We start from the raw sequence: 1,263 nt of genomic DNA, 5'->3' as shown, positions 1-1,263 counted from the left end.
ACACACACACACACACTGAGTTATCACACACACACACACACACACTGAGTTATCACACACACACACACACACTGAGCTATCACACACACACACACTGAGTTATCACACACACACACTGAGTTATCACACACACACACACACACTGAGTTATCACACACACACACTGAGTTATCACACACACACTGAGTTATCACACACACACACACACACACACACTGAGTTATCACACACACACACACATTGAGTTATCACACACACATTGAGTTATCACACACACACACACACACACACAAATCGTCATAACACACACACACACACACACTGATTTATCAAACACTCACACTGAGTTATCACACACTGACACGCAGACACCCATACACATGCACACACACACACTGACACACACAAACATATACACACATACGCAGTCACACACACACACTGACACACACAAACATATACACACATACGCAGTCACACACACACACTGACACACACAAACATATACACACATACGCAGTCACACACACACACTGACACACACAAACATATACACACATACGCAGTCACACACACACACTGACACACACAAACATATACACCCATACACATGCACACACACACACTGACACACACAAACATATACACACATGCGCAGTCACACACAAACCCTCTTGCTGTACCTGTACATCTGTCTCCACCAGAGCATCGATGGCGAGGCGGTATTCTTCTCTGTAGTGGGGGGGCAGGAAGTTAGGATCTAAGGGGTTGTCCCCGAAGTCCGAACTCTGGGACCGGTGGGCCATGATGGGGTTGGGGCTAGGGGTTAGGGGTTAGGGGTTAGGGGTAAGGGGTTAGGGGTTAGGGGTTAGGGGTAAGGGTTTAGGGGAAAGGGACAAACCTGTGGGAGAAATATAGTTTCATTATTGTTACTATATTTAGTAAGGTTCCTCTATTAGTAATAGAATCTCCTCAACAAAGATGTTGTAACAGAGGAAACACACCCTGTTGCCGAGTGTATAGAAACATAACACTCTATCAACAATCAAAACACAACACATATACTGTCCTGAGAGAGGGGGGGGGCAGAGAGAGAGAGAGAGAGAGAGAGAGAGAGAGAGAGAGAGAGAGAGAGAGAGAGAGAGAGAGAGAGAGAGAGAGAGAGAGAGAGAGAGAGAGAGAGAGAGAGAGAGAGAGAGAGAAACAGAGAGAGAAACAGAGAGAGAGAGAGAGAGAGAGAGAGATCTGTGTAGACAGGATCAT

The 1,263-nt window shown here is 45.9% G+C and overlaps 1 protein-coding gene across 1 annotated transcript in view; it reads right to left on the bottom strand.

Moving 5' to 3' along the window:
* The window catches only part of LOC121572637 (protein FAM83H-like), a 19,673-nt gene extending 18,856 nt beyond the window's left edge, over positions 1–817 (bottom strand). Inside the window, exon 1 of the mRNA XM_041884668.1 lies at positions 684–817. Within this exon, the coding sequence (XP_041740602.1) occupies positions 684–806 (123 nt within the window). The 5' untranslated portion in view covers positions 807–817. The remainder of the gene's footprint in view (positions 1–683) is intronic.
* Between the last annotated feature and the right edge of the window lie 446 nt (positions 818–1,263).

Source organism: Coregonus clupeaformis, chromosome 8, assembly GCF_020615455.1.
Source record: "Coregonus clupeaformis isolate EN_2021a chromosome 8, ASM2061545v1, whole genome shotgun sequence".
Taxonomy (NCBI): Eukaryota; Metazoa; Chordata; class Actinopteri; order Salmoniformes; family Salmonidae; genus Coregonus; species Coregonus clupeaformis.
The sequence above is the reverse complement of the archived record's forward strand: the minus strand, read 5'-3'. Positions and strand labels throughout refer to the sequence as shown.